This window comes from Phyllostomus hastatus, unplaced genomic scaffold, assembly GCF_019186645.2.
Source record: "Phyllostomus hastatus isolate PE091 unplaced genomic scaffold, TTU_PhHast_1.1 phas_contig_118, whole genome shotgun sequence".
In the NCBI taxonomy this organism is placed as follows: Eukaryota; Metazoa; Chordata; class Mammalia; order Chiroptera; family Phyllostomidae; genus Phyllostomus; species Phyllostomus hastatus.
The window spans coordinates 6042760-6066240 of record NW_025333543.1 but is presented as its reverse complement, the minus strand read 5'-3'; the positions used below and the strand labels follow the sequence as shown (position 1 = coordinate 6066240).

General features: G+C 35.5%; 1 protein-coding gene across 3 annotated transcripts in view; it reads left to right on the top strand.

The window, feature by feature from the left end:
• Window positions 1-23481, top strand: part of CFTR (CF transmembrane conductance regulator) — a 209619-nt gene that overhangs the window by 83623 nt on the left and 102515 nt on the right. For all 3 annotated transcript variants that reach the window (XM_045848138.1, XM_045848148.1, XM_045848155.1), the window contains 4 exons: window positions 8344-8438; window positions 11047-11133; window positions 15907-16633; window positions 18758-18886. In XM_045848138.1, coding sequence (XP_045704094.1) covers window positions 8344-8438; window positions 11047-11133; window positions 15907-16633; window positions 18758-18886 — 1038 coding nt within the window. The remainder of the gene's footprint in view (window positions 1-8343; window positions 8439-11046; window positions 11134-15906; window positions 16634-18757; window positions 18887-23481) is intronic.

The following is a 23481-nucleotide window of genomic DNA, read 5'->3' as shown; positions in this document are numbered from 1 at the left end:
TCCCTAAAACCAAATTTGCCCTAAAACTCTCTTAGTAAGATTTGGGTAAGTCAAAAGAACAGTAGTATAAAAATTTAATTATAACTAGATCTAGCTATTTCATGAACAGATAATGAAATTAAGATATTGAAGGTGCATTTTAATATCAAAACAAACAAACAAACAAATAAACAAATGCACTGTTTTCCAAAGGTAAAAGGCATCACACATATCCCTTTGGAAGAACTGGGATTCTGAACCTGGCTTTCTTGGAGTTTCCCATCTCCTAGTAATGACTAACTAAACAAGGTCAAGAGAAGATTCTACACTTATATTTCAATAGAACCTTAGACCTTTAATAGAACATTACAACTTAGTAATGTTCATAAAGACCTTTCTAGGAAAAGAAACTTGTTTTCCTCTGAAAATTCTGAGTGCAAGTGTTTTCCAGACAAAATAGTCTTTGGAATGGCAATTGTATTATCATTAATATGTTACAAAACCAAGTTTACAATACCTAATTTTTATTTAGAAGGTATAGTTACCCTTGAATCAAACTTAATAAATTTTTAAAAATTTCAATAAATATTTGTTGAGTTCCTACTATGGACAGAGTACTGTGTTAGGCACTCTGTATGCTGTCTGCAAGTATAACAAGAATCCCCATCTGCAATGAACTTTTATTTACAGATATTTGTGAGTAAAAGGTATTCAAATATATTTACTTAAGAAATATTAGTGACTGCAAACATTGAACTAGGGACTGTACCAAACTCTGGGAATTATTAATAAACAAGACAAGATCCCTGTCCTTATTGAGCTTTCACTCTAGTGGAGATGAACAAGTAAAAACCAATAGAGCTTGATAAGTCTTATGATATTGGTCAATATAGGATCCTTATCTGAGTACAGAGAAGTGGCACTTAATCTGGTCTTAGAAAGTCAAGCAAGGTATTCCTGGAAGAAGAGATATCTAAGGTGAGAGGTGATGAATGAGTAAGTGTCATTTGAATGAAGAACAGGGAGAACATTCCAGGAAGAAAACAGAATGTACAGGTCTGGAGCCAAGAGAGAACTTTGTATATTTGAGGAGTTAGAGCTTCATGTAGCTGGGATGGGGAATAAAATGAGCCTAGAGTCAAGAAACAACATTGCACTCTGGGGGGGAGCTCAAGGTATTGCAGCAAGACTGGACTCTGGAAAGGAAGTGGTATGTGGTAAAAGCTGAACTGGGAGAGGACAGTCAGATTGTGGTTTCTGTGTCCCCACTTGCCATCAATGAAAAAACAGCCAAAAGATGAAGAAAGGCAGAAGTGTTACACCTCACTTTCATGTTTCATACACCTGGTGAAATCCAATTCTCATACAGCACTCTAGCTGCAGAGGAGTCAGGGAAACGTGGTGCTAAGTGGGAGCACAGGGAAGTACCATGGGAGGAGAGCAACTGGGTCCACAGTACCTTTTCTTTACTGGGGAAATGCCATAATGAAAACAGTATCTTAGGTAGATTCATTTAGTATAATATGCAAACTAGAGGGGGATAAGGTAGATGTGGTTAGAGGCTTAGCAAATTCTTCTCATCTTAAAGAATAAGAAGTGAATGTTTAGGAGACTTTTTTTAAGCTCACCTGTGTCACAATCAGTGAGATCAGCAATAAAATCCATTCCCTATCTTTTTGCTACATACTATTTAGAGATGTTGCCTCTTGGAAAATAAACTCTATTGTAGACTCTAATGACTTACCCTTTGATCATTGCTGACTTCAAGTTAGAACTTCAGGATAGTTAATCTCACTGTTATTGCAACAGTATTATTAAACCATCAAGATTATAAATCTTCTATTTGTAGAGAAGGTAATGATAACAAAGACTTGTGAACCTTTGAAAATTTCATGACTTAGTTAGAAAAGTATTTTCAGGATATTTATTTTCATGTAAATGATATATCAAGCTACCACAATTCTAAATAAGTGTATCTTAGGGAAGTCATCTATTCTTAAAATTTAAAGAAGTTAGGAAGTTTCTTCCCAGTTCTTCTTGCAAATTACCGTTTCCTTTTCCTCTCTCCTTGGTGAAGAATCTCTTCTTCATGCCTCAAAACCTCAAATTTAAAATATGGAAATTCAAGAGGGTGGGTAGTCAGCACAGGGGAGGAAGCCTGATCAGGTCAAGTTGAGCCACTGGCATTGAGAAAATAAGGATCATGGTAGGATTACTTCAGAGATGATGAGTGAGTGAATATTGAAGCGTATCTCCTAAGGAACTGAATTACAAAGCAGAAAACTAGTTAATAAGGAACTTGGAGGTATGTTAGGAACTCCAGAGCAGGATAACATGGCATGTGCCAGTGAAATACTAATAACAGAGTACTTTTTCATGGATTGGATTTCTCCCAGCCTCTTGGGTGGGTAGACCTAGAAGAAAGAGTTAAGGAATTAGCAGCTTCCTAAATGTCAATTCTTAGACCAACTGAATCAAAGTCATCTAGTGAGCTTTTAAAAACTAGACTTTTAAGGGTTATTTTAGAGAATTTGAAATCTAGAGTCCAGAAATCTATAGTTGAGTGGGTTTAATACAGAGCCAGAATAAATAAATCAGATTTTTTTTATTTGTTTCAAGTCTCTTTTTTGACTTTCCTTCCTTGGAAACATTTACCCAAAGACACTTTAAATTATTGAATTTTATAGTTCTTCCTTTAAAAATGCTCAAGTTATTAGTTCTGAAATACAAATACAGACCTACACATAGACACAAATAAGCACTAAAGAGGCATAAGGATATTAGCAGGAATACATATACTCTCCCAAGTTCATGCATAAAACTATATGTGTGTATATATTGAATAATAAATAATGTTTAATACTGGTGTCAAAAACTGTAACATTCATTATAATAGTGCTTTTTGTACTTTTGAGTCCAATAAAATTATATTGGAATTTAAGTTCCCTGCTATAGATTTGGTTAATACTAAAGCTCAGTGAAGGAATAGCTTTTATTTTCCAAGGTGATGATAAGTTCTCACATCTTATGCTTTCTAACAATGATGAATCTTTATGTAATATTTTTACATAGTTATTTGTAATTCAGTTTGACATAGGGTCAACAAATTATCTTTCTTAATAAACAGAACTCCAATTTTTAATTTATGAATTCATTCATGTATCTTTCCTGCTGTAGAAATTAACCTCTGTTGATATATATCATAGAGAGGTACACAGAACTTTTGAGATAACACATCCATATTTACAACAGCTATATGCAAAAATGGTTAATTTATTCTTTATCCCTTTCCAGTACTCTCTCGGCTTTCTCGCATTCTCTCCTTCTGTTCCTCTCTTCTCCCTACCACTTCCTTCTTTTCCCCCAACACCAGCACTTTTCTCCTCCCTCCTTCGTGCCCATTTCCTTGTGCATAAAACACAATACAAGTGTTTAGTAATTATTAAACATTAGTAACAATGGCACTAACTCTTCAATGATTTACTGTTAAAGACATACTTTATTAAATGGCATTACCTCTAAAGTTCATGTTGCCCTGACCCAAGCTTTTCACCCTCCTCTCTTACCACAAGCAGCTATATTGTCAAGGTTATTCTAAAGAGTGATAAGGCAGTCATAAAACAAGATTTATGGTACTTTCGTATCTACAAGCCACAGAAAGCTCAAATGTACTTAGAAAATATTGCAAAATCACATAGGACCATTAAATGTAACACTACCCTTTCTTTAAAGTTCTTTTTTTTCTCTCTCTCTTTCTCTCAGTATAACACCCTATATGATCCATCTGTTGTATGTTAATGTCAGAGTCAATGAGCTTTATATTAGCAATTTCTCTTTAACACGTGATTTGTCTGACTCAGTCGAATAATACTAGGGTGATGGAGTTAGGTGCATTTAAAAGTGTAAGATGATACATTTGTGTGAAAAGTGTATATAATACATGGGTATATTATATACTTCTTAGTAATAAAATAAGCTAATCTTTATTGCATACTTATTATAACATTACTTTGACCCTCTCTGGTACTCTTTATCTAAGTATTTTCAAGTGCTTTACAATCTCAAATAGACCTAATGTATTTTATGCACAGAATCCTTTGAAGTTGATATTTGCTTTTCTAACCAGCATGTTGTAAAGGAAATTAGCCAAAGAACAAGTCTCTGAGGAATCATGATTATAGGTTAACATGCAGATTCCTGGGCTCTGCCCCAATTTTTCTGAATAAGAATAGATAGAGCATTTTTTAAAACAAGCTCCCCAGGTGCTTGTGAAACACTTGCTCCAGGAACCACACTTTGAGAACCAATGATTTAAATACTTGATTTTATCTGTAGATAAATTGTGCTGAGAAAATTATTAAAAATTGAAATGGCAGTATAGGATGGCTTCAGAGAAAGGTTTTTCAGGGTCTCCTTCAACAAGAAAATTAATTGATCATGACTTTTATATGTTTATATTTTATTTATTTTAATATATGTTTTTTATTGAGGCATAATTGACATAACATTATCATCAGGTGCACAACACAACAATTTGATATTTGTATACACTGCAAAATGATCACCACAATAAGATTTAGTTTTAAAAGAATCTCAGTAGTTAATTTTTATATAAGAAATCAACTCACATTCAGTTCCATTTAATTATTTCCTCCAACATTTAAGAAAAGATTTTAATTATTTATTTTTAGAGAGAGGGCAAGGGAGGGAGAAGAGAGGGAGAGAAACATCAATGTGCCAGACAAACATTGATTAGTTGCCTCTTGCATGGCCCCAACGGGGGTCCCGGCCCGCAGCCCAGGCATGTGCCCTGACCATCAATCAGACCATGGACCTTTCAGTTTGCTGGACAACACCAAACCCACTAAACCACACCAGTCAGGGCAAGCAATTTTTATGAATAGCTGCAAGAGAACTCAAGAGAAGTTGCAGTGTGAAGAAAGAGAAAAAGCATTTGTCTCTGTGTGCAAGGCTTTGCCTAGCAACTCCTGCTTTTAGGCTGCTTTTTAAACTAATGAGAACACCAAGTGGTATAATTTTATTTTAGATTATAATTTTCAGGGAAGGAAAAATCTGCTGTGAAGGCTGAAAACCAACACTCTTAAGGTAAATATATTACCAGATTTGAGTGCTCTTAGTAATCAGCAAAGATAAATGTTTAACAGTGTACACAAAATGAAGTGTTTTATGTTAAATCAAATAGGAAAAGCCAAACACTAATAAAGAAATCTACAAATGTACAATAAACCAGGTGATCAGAACAAGTGCTCACATTAGCAGCAGGATATTGGTATTACTAATGCATTTGATCTTAAAATAATAGATTTATTCACAATTGTCTACAATCTACCTCTACCGTTTTGTTTCATTTCAATCTCAGTAGCTTCCTATTAATTACAGTCTCTGAGCTACTTGTTAAGTTATCTGAATTTGCACACTTCATTTCATACATGGTTTCAGTCCGGAAAGGAGGCCAAAAACATTGCCTCAGAATACTAAATCTTTTCAGATGCAGGAATTTTTTATCTTAATGCTTTTTAAAAGTAATCTGTCTCACTAGTGTCTATTCTAAACAGAAAACATCCATATGACAACATCCCCCTTTTTTTGTATGTCTGTAATTAAAATATACTTTAATTATTTACTAGTTTATAACCTATATTAAAGTGGTTAATTAAATCTTTAGATGTTATTTGGTATTCTCCAGGGTTATGGCTTATCTTCCAAATTAGATTTAGAATGGCTGGGAGTCAAGGACTATTTCTGATAAATACTAAACTTCTTTTACAATGCCTAGGATAGTTGTTGCCACAGAAAGTTCCTTTAAATGGGAGAAAGGATTACACAACTCATGTTGAAGGGAGGTGACAGGAGAGTCAGAATAGTTGGGGAGAGGACACAGGAATGAGGTGCTGGGTGGGTAGGTGAGAGAACTATGGGAAGGAGTTGCCTGGTACTCATGGCCACCCACTAAATATGTTTAGGTACTGCAGGGGTGGTGAATGTAAGTAGCATTCTTTTAGTTTCTCTTATTGAGAGCTTTATTCAGTTTTGGAGATTTCCTTTTAAAAGTGAGTTTTTTAAAACTATTTTTAAAAATATTTTATTGATTATGCTATTACAGTGGTCACATTTTTCTCTCCCTTTTATTCCTGTCTGCCCTGTACCTGCCCCCCACCAGCATTCCCCCACTTTAGTTCATGTCCATGGGTTATACATATAAGTTCTTTGGTTTCTCCATTTCCCATATTATTCTTAACCTCTCCCTGTCTATTTTGTACCTACCATTTATGCTTCTTATTCCCTGTACCTTTCCCCCCATTCTCCACCCACCCACTCCCTGCTGCTAAACCTCCATGTGATCTCTGTTTCTGTGAACCTTTTCTAGTTGTTTGCTTAGTTTGTTTTTGTTTTCTTACATTCAGTTGTTGATATTTGTGAGTTTGTTGTCATTTTACTATTCATATTTTTGATCATTTTCCTTTTCTTGGATAAGTACCTTTAACATTTCATATAATAAGGGCTTGGTGATGATGAATTCCTTTAACTTGACCTTATCTGGTAAACACTTTATCTGCCCTTCCATTCTAAATGATAGCTTTGCCAAATAGAGTCATCTTGGATGTAGGTTCTTGCCTTTCATGACTTATTTATTTCCAGCCCCTTCTTGCCTGCAAGATTTCTTTTGAGAAATCTGCTGATAGTCTAATGGGAACTCCTTTGTAGATAACTCTGCGTTTCTCTTGCTGCTTTTAAGATTCTCTCCTTATGTTTAATCTTGGGTAACTTAATTATGATGTGCCTTGGTGTGTGCTTCCTTGGGTCCAGCTTCTTTGGGACTCTCTGAGCTCCCTGGACTTCCTGGAAGTCTATTTCCTTTGCCAGATTAGGGAATTCTCCTTCATTATGTTTTCAAATAACTTTTCAATTTCTTGTTCTTCCTCTTGTCCTTCTGCTAGCCCTGTGATTCAGATGTTGGAACTTTTAAAGTTGTTCTGGAGGTTCCTAAGCCTGTCCTCATTTTTTGTATTCTTGTTTCTTCATTCTGTTCTGGTTGAAGGTTTATTTCTTCCTTCTTGTTCAGACTGTTGATTTGAGTCCTGGTGTCCTTCCCTTCACTGTTGGTTCCTGTATATTTTCCTTATTTCACTTTTCATAGTCTTCACTTTTTCCTCTATTTTGCAACCATACTCAACCATTTCTGTGAGCATCCTGATTACTAGTGTTTTGAACTCTGCATCTGATAGGTTAGCTATCTCTTCATCACTTAGTTGTATTTTTTCTGGAGCTTTGAATTGTTCTTTCATTTGGGCCAAATTTTTTTTTGTCTCAGCATGCCTGTTATGTAGTAAGGAGTGGAGCCTTAGGTATTCACCAGGGTGGGGCAACTCACATCACTGCATTGTGGTGCTGTATGTGGGGGAGTGGTCCAAGAGGAAACAGAGCTGCTTGTTTGGGTCTGGGCTGGCTTTCAGTCACTTCCTCTGCTACCCACAAGGAAACTGGGACCTTCTGGTGCTCATTGCCAGGTGAGTGGGTTTGTGTATGTTCTAGAAACCTTTGGGTCTCTCCAAGGAACTCTCTTGTGAGGCTGGGAATTTCTCCTGCTGCTGCAACCCCCACCGGTTTTTCTAGTCAGAGGTTTTGAGATTGTTATTACCCAACTAGATACCCAGGCTATCCCACTGGAACCCTGGGTTGCACAGTCAGTCTCGCTTCCCAGTTGTTCCTCCTAGTTTATCTGCATGCAAATGTGGGGACCCCTGCTCCTCCAGCCACTGCCTTGCCTCGAGTACTGTCCATCCGGGCTGCCCCTCTCCACCCCTCCTACTGGTCTGGATGAATGTTTTTTCTTTAACTCCTTGGTTGTTGCACTTCCATACAGTTCTATTTTCTGGCAGTTCTGGTTATTTTTTGTTTTTAAATTTGTTGTTGTCCTTTTGGTTGTGCAAGGAGGCAAAGTATATCTACCTACACCTCCATCTTGGCTGAATTCTAAGAGTTAATTTAAAGTGGAAGGAAGTCTGCTTGAGCACATTAATAGCATTTGGAATTGTATAATGGCCTATGGATGATATGCACACATATTTATATATTCATAAATATTCATAGGCTTTTTAATATTTACCAATTATTACTTAATAATCATTAATGGCATTTAAAAATTTAAAAAAGATTTATTTCTTAATTTCAGCAATGTTTTGAGCAATTGAAGTGGATTTGAAATAATTGAGATGCAGTTCAAAATTCAGCTATGGTTAAAAACAATAGTGTTATATGATTATATTTGAAGGAAAAAGCACCTTTCAAATTTATATTCAACATACTAACAATTCCTCTCTTACTTTCTATTTTTGATAATAGGACATTTCCAAGTTTGCAGAGAAAGACAATGTAGTTCTTGGAGAAGGTGGACTCACGCTGAGTGGAGGGCAGCGAGCGAGAATTTGTTTAGCAAGGTGAATATCTGATTATTGGTCCAGTGAGCATTTGCTGTAAATATCATGAATGTGAAAATTATAGACATATCTCTATTTCTTTATATTGCTTTGGAATTGAAAAGTACTTGGGACCTGATGACTAGCTGCTTAAGAATAACCTTCAAAGACTATAGACCATGATATAAATAATATTTATATCTGTTAAAATGATGGCTTTTTCAAAATGCATGCCCTTATTTTGGTGTTTATATATTTGATTACTCTATGGCAGGGGTGTCAGACTCATTTTCACCCAGGGCCACATCAGCCTTGTGGTTGCTTTCAAAGGGCCGGATGTAATTTTAATACTGTATAAATGTAACTACTCCTTAACTAGTGGTGAGGAGCTCTGCATTCAGCTCTTAGAAGGCAACCATGAGGTTGATATGGTCCCTGGTGAAAATGAGTTTGACACCCCTGCCCTATGGTATGTTTTACTACAAAGGAAAACTCTGGGATTCTGCATAGCACAGGAAAGATGTGATATAAATTTTTGTGAAGTCCATCAGACAGTCCCCACTCACCCCCACCCCAAAATGAACACTCCTGCTCTAGGCTTCTGCTTATGCTTCTTAGTTTAGATAAATACATATTTTCAAATTTTTCAACATAATTAATAATTCTCATAACAAGAGTAGCAAGGCAAATTATATCACTTGGCTTAATGTCAGTACTCTGTAAAGACAAATAAATAAGATGAATACATTGAGTACTGTGGTGTGAGATTCCATTAGTAGAGACATCCTTGGTCTAAGCATTTTGAGCTGTCAAAGAGAGAAGTACATACAGTTAATTTCTATTAAGAAGAAAATTTTCTTGTTAAAGTGTCATGTTCAGTTTAAAAACTCATTGGTGATATGGGATGTCAAATGTTCCTCCAGTTATATTAAAACATAATCTTACTGTCTTGCCAATGTTGTTCAATAAGAAATCACATTGACTTAGTGATATTTTGGCTCCTTTTCCTTACTTTTTTTTCCTGCTTTTAAAAGCTGGAACAAAGCTAACTCACTGAGCAACTACAATTGCCTAATAATATTCTAGGTTGGGGGTGTGTGTGTGATTTTACTTAGTCCCCACATTACCCTGCAAAGATAAGATTGTTCTCCCACTTTACAGAAGAAATCTTGAGATAATTGCAGCTGTTAGATATTAACTTGTCACAACTCATATTGGGAAAAGTAAAGTTACAATTTGAATAATGTTGTCTCAACTCTACATTAAATTGTGCTTTGATCTTGGGATTACAATTTGAAGAAATAAATCAACAGATGTGGATAATTCACAGGAAAAGATAATGACATCTAAATAAATGTAAGCTGTTAGTTAACCTGTAAGCTGAAGTAAGACTTATCTTAAACATTCTATTTCATACTTAGGTAAGATATGCTATATGGCTTCTAGACATTCAGCAGACATTTGAGTTTGCATTTACTAGTTTAAGATTTGTTTTTATTGTAAGGTGCATGCAGTTTGAGGTACTAGTGAAAATAATTATTTTTATTCTGATTGGAATGTATTATGTGTTGTCCAGTTTTAGATGATGTAGACATTTTTTCTAATCTGTTAAGGAAGTATGGTCATAAATGTTAAGGAAAGAGAGAGGTATATAGACATTGAGGGTATATTTTGATAAAGATCCTTTATCTAGTTCTTACATCTTATCTTCAAAAATAATTTACATTGTAAAGGTTTTTCTTTTATATTTTACTTTGACTTTTTGCTTTTTCTGTATTTTTTCTTAGAAACCTGGTGATTGAACACATTTTTCTTTTTACTGAGAGTACCAAGAATTATACATAAAAACTGAACTCTATGTGTTTGGGATAAGGGTAGGGTTACTTACCACCACACCTGAAAAATTTAAATGTTATGAAGCAATTATCTTATTTCCATCAATATTGGACTATATCTTCATCTTATTACTGTACTAAGATCAAACTTAATGAAAAATTTGCTCACAAAATTGTATTTTTTTAACTTAAAAGGTAAAATAATATGGGTATACATTTTTACTGTGAATTATTAATTCTTACCTTGTTTGGAACCTTTATAAATATGGTATAGAGCCTGAGCAAAAAGCATATCAATCATACAGCCACAGTAGCACTGTTATTAATTTTTTGGTAGCTGTCTACAATGAAAAACATTAAAAAGAAATAATTTCATATAAGTGCTACAATTTAGTTAGTGTCTGACATTTTACAGGATTGAAGTAGTCTATTTTATTCTACTTTTTTCCCCACCAAAACACAAAGTCTTTAGGGCAGGTACTGTAACATTTACCATTGTATTCCCAGCATATATCACTGTGCTTTGCTCTAATTAGATACTGTGGTTAGAAGGTGTTCTTTTTCTATTTAAAGTAATGTTTTAAATTATGTGGCCTTGTGTGACTCAGTTTGTAGCTTTTGCTACCTTATAGCACTTACTTTTAGCAAAACCATGTTAGCAATTCTCAGAGTGTTGTGAAAAAGCCATAAAAATCATATGTAACTTATTTTATTATTCTTCATTTAAGATCATCTACACTAAATGACATGGGAAATACTCAGGAAGTCTAACTTAGTTTTCATTTTGTTTTTAGAGCAGTATACAAAGATGCTGATTTGTACCTATTAGACTCCCCTTTTGGACACCTAGATGTTTTAACGGAAAAACAAATATTTGAAAGGTACGTTCCTTGAGTAACATAATGCTCATGCTAAAAGACAGAGAATTACTGTACTATCATAGACTGCATATTTATTCCAGGAGAAATATGCCCACTATTGTGACTCAGTAAGAAGGAATTTAACATTGCACTTAAATCTGATTTTCCCTTCATAGTCAAGTTGCAATATCTCGTCCATGCAAACTTCTGACCACCTCCTGCTAAACCAATTTCTTCCATTGTTAGTGCTTTAATATTCATTATCTATGTAGTTTTATAGCATTATTACCTTGTGATGTTATTTTAATTGGTTATTATATTAGAGTTTTTAAATGCTTTTTTGATAGTATTTTATCCCCTTCTTAGATAGTAAACTTCTTAAGGAATTAAATAAGCTGATTTAAAAAAATCCTCACTGAGGGTTTGTTTATTGATTGTAGAGAGTGGTGTGTGTGTGTGTGTGTGTGTGTGTGTGTGTGTGAGAGAGAGAGAGAGAGAGAGAGAGAGAGGGAGAGAGAGAAATCAATCGGTTGCTTCTTGAACCTGCATCTACAACCTAGGTTCGTGCCCTGATCAGGAACCAAACCTGCAACCTTTTGATGAGTGTTGCTCCAACCAACTGAGCCACCTGGCCAGGGCAACAAGCTGAATGTTTTAATGTTTAATGTAAGTGAATGCTCAGATTATTCATTTGTAGAAAAGCCTCATTTAGAACCTTGTCCTCAGTCACACAGAGCTCAGGATTTACATTTCACTGGAGCTCTTAACAGGGCTCAAAGTATGTGGAGTTCCAAAGAGAAACAGTTTTCTGACTTGATTTTAAAGTTTCAAAATTATTTCAATGATTATAAAGTAGTTTATTATGAGAATTGCCATGATACTCTTCTAGAAATAAAAATTTTAAGCAAAATGGGTGTAGGTTTATATATATAAAATGGCATTATTCCAGGAAGCACCTTTCCAAGAATTTAGTTAAATTTAATACATAAGATACTATTTTTACAATGCTGTGACTGTGATAAGTAACTTCTTACCAATATAAACTTTGCTAGCTTTGCTAGTATATTAGAGTACACTCTAGAATTATGCATCTTTCTATACAATATATAATGTTTTAATACCTAAAAGAAATTGGTTATTCTTAGGGGGTTCCATTCTGGTTCTAGAGGGAAAATTTTTTGAGGAGGGTCAATTTATCCAATTCTTAGGTTTGTTGTTTGTGGGGGAGTATTGCCCTCAGGGACCCCCATCTGCCATGGATGAGAATAAGTCTACCAAGATGTGGTATGCTTGGGGAGGAAAGGTGGCTGTTCTCTCAAAGGAGAAGGACAAATTGATTAGCTCCAGCTTGATCTCCACCAGCAGCTCAATGACATCAAATGCGTAACTGAACAAAAAATGTTCCAGATCCTCCATGATAATCTACAATGGCTGAACCCTAAAAACTGGTTCAATGGACTGAATTTATGAGTTTGGGTCATGGCAGCTCTTGGGTGCCTCCTTGTCTTAATCCTTATTTGTGCTTTACAATGTATATGGAGGTTGTTTTCTCATGATTACATTTGGAAACAGAAAATAGTAGGTTTCACAGGCTTAACAACTGCAATTGATTTCACACACAAAAAAGGGGGAGATGTTGGGAAACACCCTGCCTGGTTTCAGAAGCTGTACCCACCCCCCATGGCTAAGGCTGAGTGAGCAACCTAGGAACCATAAACCACTAAGGAGACAAAGCTTATCTCCCTGGCAGGGGTGCTGCCTCTGCCCCTTTTACTTCACCCTGCCTGGCCCCCAGTGCATGATCAGTTAGCCAATGATGGGTAAAATTCCTCAAGGAAGGGATGACCTAAGACAGGCATGGTCACAGGGGGCCCTAAGGGAAGAACTTGAGGGGAGCTATAGCAAAAGGAGGTGATGGACCCTCGCCCCTTGGTTTTGACTTAACCCGAGTCCTCATTTTGTCTGCGAGAAGTCTCCTAATCTCTTGGCTGCCTTACTTCCCCTGCCTCACTTAAGCCTGAAACAATGACAGAGGGAAGTGTAGTCCTGTGCTTGAAAGTGTGGGTTTCTTAGAGCAACAGGCCTAAGAAAGAATACATAAAATCCTGTGAAAACTGCTTTGCTAAGAATGCTCTCAATTTTCTGATAAGGGTCTGAGCAGGATATAAGTTTGTTTCCCAAAGTTTTGTAGCCCTTTAGCTAACAGACCCTGACTCAGAATAAGCCCTCATAGTTCTTTGTATGTCATCTATTGTTTGATCCCTATTGCCTGGCAATGATTAATGAGATTTACCTGTATTCTTGTGCAAACTGAACCCAATAAAAGCCCATTGAGGAAAAGGCTCCTGGTCCTTCTCCTTTGAGAGATTGGCCACTTTTCCTCCCCAAGCACATCATGTCTTGATAGACTTATTCCCATCTGTGGAGGATGGGGGGCTCTGCAGGAAAAGCTCCCCAACAGTTGTTGTTGTTGATTTGACAAATCAGATTAGTCTTATTATAAGCTTTTGAGAACTAAATTGGTTATCAACTTAAAGTTAAAAGGGACTTTAATAGAAAATTTAAGAAACAAGAAAGCTCAAACATTTTAGAAGCTACATAGAAATATAGTTCTCTACACCCTATCCCCCAGGAATCTTTTGTTTTTAAAGTATATTTTACTGATTATGCTATTACAGTTTTTGCAATATTCCCCCCTTATCCCCCCTTCACCCTGCACCCCCACCCTCCAGCATTCCCCCCACTTAGTTCATGTCCATAAGTTGTATGTATAAGTTCTTTGGATTCTCTGTTTCCTATACCATTCTTAACCTCTCCCCATCTATTTTATGCCTACCATTTATGCTTCTTACTCCTTGTACATTCCCCCTACATTCTTCCCTTCACCCTCCCCACTGAAAACCCTTCATGTGCTGTCCATTTCCCTGATTCTGTTCCTGTTTTAGTTTTTGCTTAGTTTTTGTTTTTGTTGTTTGTTTGTTTAGGTTCAGTTGTTGGTAGTTGTGAGTTTGTTGTCATTTTACTATTCATACTTTTTTATCTTCTTCAGTTTCTTAGATAAGTCCCTTTAACATTTCATATGATAAGGACTTGGTGATGATGAAGTCCTTTAACTTAACCTTATCTGGGAAACACTTCACCTGCCCTTCCATTCTAAATGAAAGCTTTGCTGGATAGAGTAATCTTGGATGTAGGTCCTTGCCTTTCATGACTTTAAAGACTTCTTTCTAGTCCCTTCTTGCCTGTAAGGTTTCTTTTGAGAAATCAGCTGATAGTTTTATGGGAACTCCTTCATAAGTAACTTTCTCATTTTTTCTTGCTGCTTTTAAGATTCTCTCTTTATCTTTAATCTTAGGTAACTTAATGATTATATGCCTTAGTTTGTTCCTCTGTGGGTCCAATTTCTTTGGGACTCTGGGCTTCCTGTACTTCCTGGAAGTCTATTTCCTTTGCCAGATTGGGGAAGTTTTCCTTCATTATGTTTTCAAATAAGTTTTTACCTTCTTGCTCTTACTCTTCTCTTTCTGGCTCTCCTATGATTTAGATATTGGAACATTTAAAGTTGTCCCAGAGGTTCCTAAGCCTCTCCTCATTTTTTTGAATTCTTGTGTCTTCATTCTGTTCCAGTTGGATATTTATTTCTTCCTTTTGATTTGAGTTCCGGTTTCCTTCCCATCACCATTGGTTCCCTGAATATTTTACTTTATTTCACTTTGGGTAGCCTTCATTTGTTACTTCATTTTGGGACTGAGTTCAGTCAGTTCTGTGAGCATCCTGATTACCAGTGTTTTGAATTCCGCATCAGATAGGTTGGCTATCTCCTCATTGCTTAGCTCTTTTTCTGGAGTTTTGGTCTGTTCTTTCATTTGGGCCATATTTCTTTATCTTGGTGCACCTGTACATTGTAAGGGGCAGAGCCTTAGGTATTCTTGAGGACAGGGCAACCCTCTTTGCTATGTTATGGCGCTATCTGTCGGGGAGGGGTCAGAGAGGGAACAATGTGGCTCACTTGCTTGACTCTAGCCCTACTTTTCCACAAACTCTTGTGTGAGACTGGGAGTTACTCCCACCGTGGCAGCCTCCATGTTAGTTTACAGCTAGCTTGAGTCTTTAGTTTCCTGTTCAGCCAGTCCTGCCCAAGTTCAGACAGTGTACTGCCTTGCCACTGGGGCCTCTCAGCCAGCCCAGCCCGCACAGTCTGCCACCTTGTGGCAGGTCTTTTCTGCCCGCCTGGCTGTCCATCTCCTTTCTACTGGTCTGGGTGAATGTTTCTTTAATTCCTTGGTTGTCGGAGTTTGATTTTCTGGCACTTCTGGTTGTTTATTGTTTTTAGATTTGTTGTTATCCTCCTTTTGGTTATGCAAGAAAGTGAAGGGTTTCTACCTATACCTCCATCTTGGCTGGAACTCTCCTGCCAGGAATCTTAAAGGTCATCTAACAATTCTCCATTTTCTAGATGAATAAACCAAAACCCAGAGGATAACCAGTTTGCTCAAACTCAAACAGTTATTTAATAAAGATATTTAATTTCATTTGAGGTCTGTTAACACTCAACTTTATAATATGCCATACTATAATAATTCAATAATATAGTATTTCATGCCATAATAACTCAAAAGGCACCAAATTGATTTGTATTAGGTATTTACTTTTAGAATTATTTTAAGTATAGTAACATTATATTATAGAGGCTTTATATGAGAATATGATAATAAAATATTAAAATGAAATGTTTATTACAATAAAGTATTCATAAAATTGATATCTTATTTATATCTTTTTATATTCTTAAAGCTGTGTCTGTAAATTGATGGCTAACAAAACTAGGATTTTGGTCACTTCTAAAATGGAACACTTAAAGAAAGCTGACAAAATATTAATTTTACATGAAGGTAGCAGCTATTTTTATGGGACATTTTCAGAATTACAAAATCTACGGCCTGACTTCCACTCAAAGCTCATGGGATATGATTCTTTCGACCAGTTTAGTGCAGAAAGAAGAAATTCAATCTTAACTGAGACTTTACGGCGTTTCTCACTAGAAGGAGATGCTGCCATCCCCCGGAATGAAACAAAAAAACAGTCTTTTAAACAGACTGGGGAGTTTGGTGAAAAACGGAAGAACTCTATTTTCAATCCAATCAATTCTGCAAAAAAATTTTCAATAGTACAAAAGGCTCCATTACAAATGAATGGCATCGAAGAAGATTCAGAAGAGCCTTCTGAGAGAAGACTGTCCTTAGTTCCAGATTCTGAGCAGGGAGAAGCTATCCTGCCACGAAGCGATGTGATTAACACTGGTCCCACATTTCAGAAACGAAGAAGGCAATCTGTTCTGAACCTGATGACACACTCCTCAGTGAACCAGTGTCAAATTATTCACCAAAGGACAGGAGCATCTACAGGAAAAATGTCACTGGCCCCTCAAGGGGACTTAGCTGAAATGGATATATATTCAAGACGTTTATCTCAAGGTAGCGGCTTGGAAATAAGTGAAGAAATTAATGAAGAAGATTTAAAGGTATGTATAAATATTAGTGGTTCTTTTTTTTTTTGCCACATAGTACAACTGAGTGAAATACAATATATAATATGTTACAAAACTTACTCCAATTATGGATTTAGCATTAGGTTTATCTTAAGAGTCTGAAAGTGCAAAGTTCATAATTACATGCAACTTCAAAATGTAAAAGAATCAACTATTTCCTTTTGTGAAAGACATATATCTTTTCCCATAAAACGTATATCAAAGCAAGGGCTAGTGTTGGGTTTACTGGGCCAGTGAAAATCATTATTGTAAGTTAAAAAAATTTTAAATTATTAAAAATCATTACACAACTGCTTATTACAACCTTAAAACCTCTCTAGGAAGAGGTGGAGTATAAATCAATATGTAAACAGATAAAGCAGTTATTTAGAGCCCAAGAAATATTTCTGTATGTAAGGTATATAAGCATCTGGTTTCTCAATAGGACTACATATTCTGTTTTTTTTTTATTCTGGTTTATATGTTAATCTTACTTGATCTTAGTGTGAGCTTTTTTATCTTTTAAATTTGCTTTATACATTGGGTTTCTAGACAGGTTTCTTTTAAAGAAGGTATGTGAAACAGCCTTCAGATAGAAAGTTTTTTACATTAAGTTTTAAAGGAGAAAAAACTTCTATTTTTAAAATAGGAAGAAATATAAGTGGAGAGGATTTCTTTAATTTTTACTAGAAAAATTATTTGTGGGCCTTGGATGAAACAGCATTGTAATGAATTGATATGTTTAATGGCACAGATCAATTAAGAATAGTATGACTTTTGGCAATCACATGTCATTTAATATCTCTGGGCTGAGTTTTCCTCCTTTATAAAATGAAGGAACATAATATGTTATTTCTAAAATAAATACTTCCAGTATTCATATAATTTTAAAAAGGTTTTCTAAAGGATTATTTCCTTATGTGGTTTTAATATCAGTCTGAATGAATTTCTCAAACCTGAGCCTTATAAATTTAGTTGTAAAGAGTGATTTCTTTGATTAATGCCTAGCTATTATTTACTGATTGCTTCTACTGCCAGGCAGCATATACTTTGTCCCTATTACTATCCTAGAATATATCTATCATTATCCTCAGTTATACATAAGGTAAGTAAAGTTTAGAGAAGTTCAACTGCCCAAATTAAAGAAGCATCTAGGAAGTCAATGTGGAATCCAGATTCAAAGCCAGGTTTATTGTTCTCCAGAAATCTTCATACCTAACTAGTGTTCTATGTCCTAATTTCACAGGACTCCTTCTCTGAAGTTTTACTGCTTCTTCTGTGAATTTTGTTGACTTCATGAGAAACAAAATATCCTTTCCCTTTGGACTACCTAGAATCATTCTTTTTCAAATTTTTGAAATGCATCTACATTTGACAAAAACTTCTAGGGGAATACACTGAGGAATAGAATTCTGTAATTTAAATCATAGCTGGAAAGAGAGATAATCCTAGTTTAGGGGTGTGAAACTCATTTTCACTGGGGTCACATCAGCCTCATGGTTGCCTTCAAAGGGCCAAAATAATTTTAGGACTATATAAATGTAACTACTCCTTAATACTTAAGGAATTGAAATTACATTCAGCCCTTTGAAGGCAACTGCGAGGCTGATGTGACCCCAGTGAAAATGAGTTTGATGCCCGCGTCCTAGGCTATTTAGGAATTTACAAACATCTTTTGGTCCCAGGTCTATTTGGAGATTTCCACAGCTAGCAAAATTTCAAATTCTACTTATCCATGGACCCCCTTAAGAAATAAGTTAAATCTAGTAGAGTTCTGGGAAGCTCCATTATGATGGTACTGTTCATTTGATGCAAGATGTGACACTGATAAGCATTAAAATGGTAAAATTGCCCCAAAACAATAGTTACATAATCAGTGATATGCTTTCAGAATTTTGAAGAATTATGGTGCTTCTCATTGTTTGAAAAGTTATGTTGCTTCAGTGGGCATACTGGCTGTGGAGTGACACCACATGTGTTATTCACAATGATTTATATTTATATTAAATTCATTTTGCTTCAAAAAGTAATATTTTCTTATTTTCACACATTCAAAATAAAACCACATAAGTGAAACTGTGTAATCTCATCACAATAACCATGTGTGCTTTTTTTCAGGAGTGCTTTTTTGATGACATGGATAGGATACCAGCCGTGACTACATGGAACACATATCTTAGATATGTTACTGTCCACAAGAGCTTAAGTTTTGTGCTGATTTGGTGTTTAGTTATTTTTCTTGCTGAGGTAAATATTTTCTGCTGTAAAATATTACTTTGATTTAAAGTAAAAATAATAATAGTTTGGAAGGATATGTGCATATACAAGGGACTCCCCCCCAAAACTCATATTAATTATAAAAATTGTGTATTTATTTTTATATGTTTAAACTTCAGTCACTTTCAGAGTACTCTCCATTTGATGCACTACACCTATTGAGGCATTTTTTCCATTGCTTAAAAAAGTTTTTGAACTCATTGATTTTGATGAGTTTTAGTACTTCTACTGGTTTTTGTTTCACCTCTTCCCATATTGGCAAAACATTTCCCTTTGAGGATTTTTTCATCTGGGGAAACAAACAAAAAAATCACTCCATTTGAGATGGAATGAACAGGGAAGATGGAGCATGAAGGTCATGCCATTTTTTGTTAAAAACTGTCCAATACTCAGCATGGTGTGGGCAGGTGTGCTTGTAAATCACCCATCAATGAAATTGGCAAATGCATTGAAAGAGGCTTAAAAAAATTCACTGAAGTGGAATGCAGCCTCTCACAACAATGCCAGCTGGTACACTGATGCAGATGGGTTCCTGGAACACTCACCTGGGGGTTGGGGCACCTGTACTACAAGGGGTCTACCCTCCAGAAGATAAATCTGGACAATGTAAAGGTATGTCCTCATACATGTATACACATATAAATGTATATACATAAAAATAAGTATATATGTATATATGTAACTTTACATTATAAAATGGTATGTATAGTTTTATATAGTTTTTCTACAAGTATACATACTATATAAAATACTTAAACACATATCTTCTATATGAAGAGTTATTACTAGAGATATTCAAACCTCAATGTACAATGCTTTTATATGGATTGAAATTAAACACTGAAAATCATCCTGTATCAAATTTTAAATTCATTTGACTCTAGATATTAGATTACTAAATATGCAAGTGATGAATCACCACCTTTAAATGACTTTCTTCAAAAATGAAGTAAACATATATTATTGGCTTAGTAATCATTGTAAACAACTCTTTTAGAGATTTAAATTGCCCAGTTGCTTCCAGAATATTTTTGTTCAAAGCCATCACGGTGTCTTTGCCATGTCCCTGCTGTCCTTCATATCAGCAGGCTTAAAAAAAAGGGGGAGATGCAAATGGCACAGTGGGCCTCAAGATCAGTTCCACATCAACATCAGAGGTTCCTGAAGCTGGTTGATGGATGAGGCTTTTCTCTAGATCAGGAGCAGCCACCTAAATGGTGAAAGGGGTCTGGCAGATGGGTGCAGTGGCTTTGAAGCTGAACAGAGAGCATTTAACCGCCAGTTGTCTAAGGGGGCAGTTGTAACTCAGCACCAGCCAAGGAGTTGTCATGAGGGCATTTGGGACCAGTTTTGCAAAATCTTCTTATTTATGAAGATAAAATGGAAACTCAGATTTTTGTGTAAAATTTTCCCACTTTTAAATGTGGGAAGTCAATTAAATAAAAACAAATAAACACTACATGGGCACAACAAAACACATCTGTAGATTGGATTCAGCCTGTGAATGCTACTTACTCTAGATATTTATTCCAGAGGACACTCTTGGATGTGTCCTAATATACAACCTAAATCTAACATGAAGGCCCATGCTGCCTTCAGGGAAGAAATGAGCCAGGAGAAGAGCTACCTATCCTGAGGCTACATAAATACATATATAACTGAAACCAAATTGATTATTACACATTTCTCCTGTTATTAAGCTGTTTATAACCTCATTTAAGAAGCCTACATAAGCCCTGGCTGGTGTAGCTCAGCTGGTTAGAGCATCTCCCTTAACCAAAAGGTTGAGTGTTTGATTCTAGTCAGGGCATATATCTATCTCCATTGCTGGTCTGTGTTCTGGTGAGTGCCACCCTGGTCCAGATATGTAAGATCCCTGAGCTGGGCATGTATAGGAGGCAACCAACTGATGCTTCTCTCTCTCACAGTGATGATTCTATCTAAAAGCAAAAAAAAAGTCTTCAGGTAATGATTTTAAAAAAAGTCTACATAAAATATCATCACTCCTCTGTGCCCATATTGTGTTAAATATGTAAAGGTATGTCCTAAAAAGTTATGCATACTACTTCACTGCTAAACTATTGGTTTCCATTTGATCTTTGGGTTCTGATATCTCTTTTGCCATACTACTATTTTAAATTAATAAACCAAATGAAGACTTGATGCAATATATAATATAGCTTAGTGCCAACTCTGGAATCACACTGACCTGGCTGTGAATTCTAACTCCATCTTATTAACACTATGAAACTCAGTCAGTTAGGTATCCTCCTTGAGCTTTGGTTTCCTCATCTATAAAGTGGAGGTTTTAAGAATACTAGCTTCAGAGGCCATTTTTGTGGGTTAAAAGACGTGGTGATGATAAAGCACTTAATGGAGAGCTTGGCACATATTGAGCAATGCTTGTTCTCATTAACATAGTTAAGCACATATTGCCATTTTAAAGCTCAAAATACTTCTAGGTGAACAAGTCTGTAACACAGACATAATGAAAGTTTCAATAGTTCGTTTTACACTTTAACAAAAATATGGGGTTAGATAATTTAACACTTCACATGAGTAATAAAAGTTGCATTGAAATGTATTTTAAATTGACCTGGTTAATCTGTGTCATTCTTGTCAAATGACCAACATTAATGCGAACAAAACCCAGTCATGTGCTACATTTAATCTCAAACCAGCCCTTAGTAATTGTTAATGTTTCAAACCTTTGCATTGAAATATCACATTTCTTGATTGCTTTCAATTTATAGTGTTATGTAAGAAAAGCAGCCCTATCTGAATGTGGTGGTGATTTATGTTAATTTACAGGACCTTTTTACCCATGCAACTCCCTAAAGTTAAACTTACATATCTTTCAAAATGGTGTGAAATTAATTAATTAGTGATTGAGCATTGAGTTTCTGCATATGTGTATAATATTAGCTCACTTAATCAAGACAACAATGCTCCTTTGTCTTTGGGCTAGAAATTAAATTACAACAGAGCATGCACATGCTGTATCCATTATTTTTGAGATATCAAAAATTATTACAAAAATTTTCTTTCTAATGGATAAGACAATTGATAATGTCATTTTCTAGGCAAGAACTAAAATACTAAATGATAAGCCTTTTGGTTCAATATCTTAGAGGCATTGCCAATTAACAGGTTTTCAAAATTTTGAATAACAAAGATTTTAGTGGGCAAATAGTAATTGTTTTAATTATGTGCACAGTTATGCAGCTAAACAGATTCCTCACTAATGTTCACAATTCTGTTGCTTTCTTTGAATCAAAATTTACATAGTTTTCATTTTTGATTAAGCTCCTTTTTTATCCTCACACAAGGATATATTTACTGATTTTAGGGAGAGAGGAAGGGGGAGGGGTGGGAGAGAGAGAAAGAGAGAGAAAGAGATGTAAGAGAGGAAACATCAGTTGCCTCCCATATGTGCCCTTGACCAGGGATTGAACCCTCAGCTTTTTAGCGTATGGGATGATACTCCAATTTACTGAGTTACCTGACCAGGACAAACACCTATCTTTTTTCCTATTTCTTTTTAAATTATATTTTATTGTTAATGCTATTGCAGCTGTCACAATTTTTTGCCCTTTGCCCACCTCTACTGAACGGCCCCCTAATCCCTCAGGCAATCCGTATACCATTGTCCTTGTCCATGGGTCGTACACGTATGTTCTTTGACTACTCTATTCCCTGTGCTGTACTTTACATCCCCATGACTGTTATGTAACTACTAATTGGGACTTCTTAATCCCGTCACCTTTTTTGCCTATCTTCCTAACAACTTTCCCATCTGGCAGTCATCAGAACATTTTCTGTGTCTATGATTCTGTTTCTGTTCTACTTGTTTATTTTGTTTTTTAAATTTAATTATTGATGGATATGTATTTATTGACATTTTATTGTTCATATTTTTTATCTTCTTCTTAAAGAAGACCCTTTAACATTTAATTTAATATTGGTTTGGTGGTGATGAAAGAAACCTTGGTGGTTTCTTTTGCTTCTTCTTGTCTGGAAAGCTCTTTATCTGTCCTTCAGTTCTTCTGGATAGAGTAATCTTGATTGTAGGTTCTTGCTTTTCATCACTTTGAATATTTATTGTCAATCCCTTCTACCCTGCAAAGTTTCTTTTGAGAAATCAGCTGATGGTCTTATGGGAAGTCCCCTGTAAGTAACTAACTGCCTTTATTTTGCTGCTTTTAAGATTCTCTCTTTATTCTGAACTTTTGGCATTTTAATTATGATAATGTTGTGGTGTGGGCCTCTTTGAATTAATCTTCTTTGGGGCTCTCTATGCTTCCTGGACTTGTATGTCTATTTCCTTCACCAGGTTAGGGAAATTTTCTGTCATTATTTTTTCAAATAGGTTTTCAATTTCTTGCTCTTTCTCTTCTACTTCTGGTACCTCCATGATGTGAATATTGGTATACTTGAAGTTGTCGCAGAGGCTTCTGACAGTATCCTCATTTTTTTTTGTATTTTTTTCTTCTTGTTGTTCTTAATGGGTGTGTTTTGCTTCCTTAAATTCCAGATTGCTTATTTGATTCTACTGTTGATTTGCT